This window comes from Megalobrama amblycephala, linkage group LG1 (genome assembly GCF_018812025.1).
Source record: "Megalobrama amblycephala isolate DHTTF-2021 linkage group LG1, ASM1881202v1, whole genome shotgun sequence".
In the NCBI taxonomy this organism is placed as follows: domain Eukaryota; kingdom Metazoa; phylum Chordata; class Actinopteri; order Cypriniformes; family Xenocyprididae; genus Megalobrama; species Megalobrama amblycephala.
The window spans coordinates 42,500,189-42,502,688 of record NC_063044.1 but is presented as its reverse complement, the minus strand read 5'-3'; the positions used below and the strand labels follow the sequence as shown (position 1 = coordinate 42,502,688).

The 2,500-nt window shown below is 37.9% G+C and overlaps 1 protein-coding gene across 1 annotated transcript in view; it reads left to right on the top strand.

Moving 5' to 3' along the window:
• Positions 1–2,500, top strand: part of LOC125267168 — an 11,704-nt gene that overhangs the window by 5,108 nt on the left and 4,096 nt on the right. The window contains exons 6-12 of the mRNA XM_048188574.1: positions 491–862; positions 948–1,049; positions 1,179–1,411; positions 1,495–1,673; positions 1,755–1,848; positions 1,936–2,286; positions 2,386–2,494. Of these exons, the coding sequence (XP_048044531.1) occupies positions 491–862; positions 948–1,049; positions 1,179–1,411; positions 1,495–1,673; positions 1,755–1,848; positions 1,936–2,286; positions 2,386–2,494 (1,440 nt within the window). The remainder of the gene's footprint in view (positions 1–490; positions 863–947; positions 1,050–1,178; positions 1,412–1,494; positions 1,674–1,754; positions 1,849–1,935; positions 2,287–2,385; positions 2,495–2,500) is intronic.

The window sequence follows — 2,500 nt, the reverse complement described above, 5'->3', positions numbered from 1 at the left end:
TTTATTTTGTTTTTTTGGCACTCCAAAAATATTCTCGTCGCTTTATAATATTAATATTGAACCACTGTACTCACATGAACTGATTTAAATATGTTTTTAGTACATTAATGGATCTTGAGAGAGGAAATGTCATTGCTGGCTATGCAGGCCTCACTGAGCCATCGGATTTCATCTGAAATATCTTAATTTGTGTTCTGAAGATGAACGAAGGTCTTACAGGTGTGGAACAGAATGAGGGTGAAGTAATTAATGACATTTTTCATTTTTGGCTGAACTAACCCTTTAAATGTTTTGACCTATCAGAACTGTATCACTGTCTTCATAAAGTCCATCTGAATGGATAAAAGTGCCAACATTTTATGTTAAATGTACAAATTTGCAGGAGATTATTTGTCTTTTTAAACAACATAAACTGAGTTTGTGCTCTTGGTTTACAAGCTTGTGACATGTAAGGAACTCTAATGTAATTTTTATTTTTTTTTATTGCAAGATTTACAACTACATCTACTCCAAAATGCAATGGACTGTGATGAACCCAGATCAACAGCATCTCATGATTGGGCATTGAGGCAAACCTTGTCTGAAGAACGTTGGCAGGAAGCAAGGCCAAAACTTCTTGACAGTTTGCTTGCTTCAGACTGCGTGCGTCGTGGTCCTTGTGATCATTGCAACATGAAAGAAGCAGTCATCAGATGCAAAGACTGTCTGCCAAAACCCCGTTACTGTGGGCAGTGTGACGTTTCTATGCATCAAAATATGTTTTTTCACAACAGAGAGACTCTTATAGATGGGTTCTATAAACCTGTCCCTCCATCAACTGCTGTTCAAGACCTCAGTGGCCAAAATATCATATATGAACAAGGTAAGACGTACTTCATAGCTTAAAAACAACTTATTTATTTCCTTTTTTAATATATTAAATGTAATATATTTTTCCTTTCATCTAGTGTGTTTGCTGCCCATTACACAACCTGACAAAATTTGTGATTGTGACCCTCAAAACCTGTCTGTTGTCGCTGGGCGATCAGTTGTACTCATCTGTATAAATGGTATGACTTGCAATGTTTTGTATTGTATTTCTCTATTTGCTTAACCTGCTGAGAGATGACTGAAGAGTATCAATGTGTGTTTACTATTTTTTTTATTTTATTTTTTTTCCTTTTTTTTTTTCTTTGCAGGTCGCTATGACATCTTCCTGCCAGTTATGAATTGCAGAACATGTCATGCATCATGGACACCTGAGGTGGTGGACCTGCTGTTTAGTGGTTACTGGCCAGGTACTGTTGGGTTTCAAACTATATACCAGGTAGACCTTTTCAAATCTTTTGAGGACCTGAAGATCACTGCACCTGGGCTTTCAAGACAAGCATTTGTGAAAATGTTACAACAGCGCTCACAACAATTTGGAAGGGTAAGATTTGGAAAGCCATTTTGTTTTCTGCATTTATGCAAGTCTAACTATCATGTCACTTATTCAAATTTTGATAATTCCAGAGTGGTAACATTTGTGGCGACGTCTTCCAAAAAGCTTTCCTTGAATGGACATATTGTCGTCATAAAAGAGAGAAACTCTGTGGCATTGACCACTTCACTTGCCCAGCTTGCACCCCAGATACAGTTGCTGTGTCTGCAGATGGAAACCGAAAACTATATAGATTCAGCAAAACAAAGGGGTATATTATTATTGATAACTTTTCACTGTCAACATTTCTTGTGAATATATTTTTGGACATTACCGTATTTTATTTGTGTAGGGCAGAGGAACAACCGTTTTTTGATGGAGTTTTTCTTGCCAATGACAAAGATGTAGCAACATTTGTTGATTGTGTTCGTGAGAAGACCAATCCAGTAAGATATTTGTCAAAAGACTTGGGTTTGTACAAAGTAAATCTGGATTTAGTTTGTGTATTTATTTGATATGACATTGTGTTAAAGATACATGGAAAAGGCATCTGTGGAACATCAACATGGGCTGCAGCCAGGGAGACCTCTAAGAAGACAAACACCAAATGTGATGAAGAAGGCCTAGAGGTGGCAGTTTGCAGACACTGCATATTGCTTAGAGGTCTGAACATGTTTAGGGGAGAGATATTTGCATACCCTCTGTTTTTGCAAAACGAACTGGCCACAAAGACAAACTGCAAGTTTTTCTGCACTGACATCATGTGTCGATATTGGCCCTATCTGCAAAAGGTGGCTCAAGCATTCCCAGAAATGCAAAATTTGACTCAGATGAAGCCATTTCTCTCAGTTATGCATGCAAAGGGCCACTCAACAAAATGTGAGGTAAGTGATATTTTTAAAGGACTTACCATATTGTTAGAGAAAATACAAAGTTCAGGGACATCAAAATGGTAGTTTGGACATCTGATGTGTATGCTGTAGGTGCAGTGGGGTGGCAAAAACCAAACAGGGGCAGGTACAACCATCGGTGAAGAAGTTGAACAAGTGAACAGCTTTTTGTCCCGTGTGGCTCTAACAACAAAATACATGAGTAAGG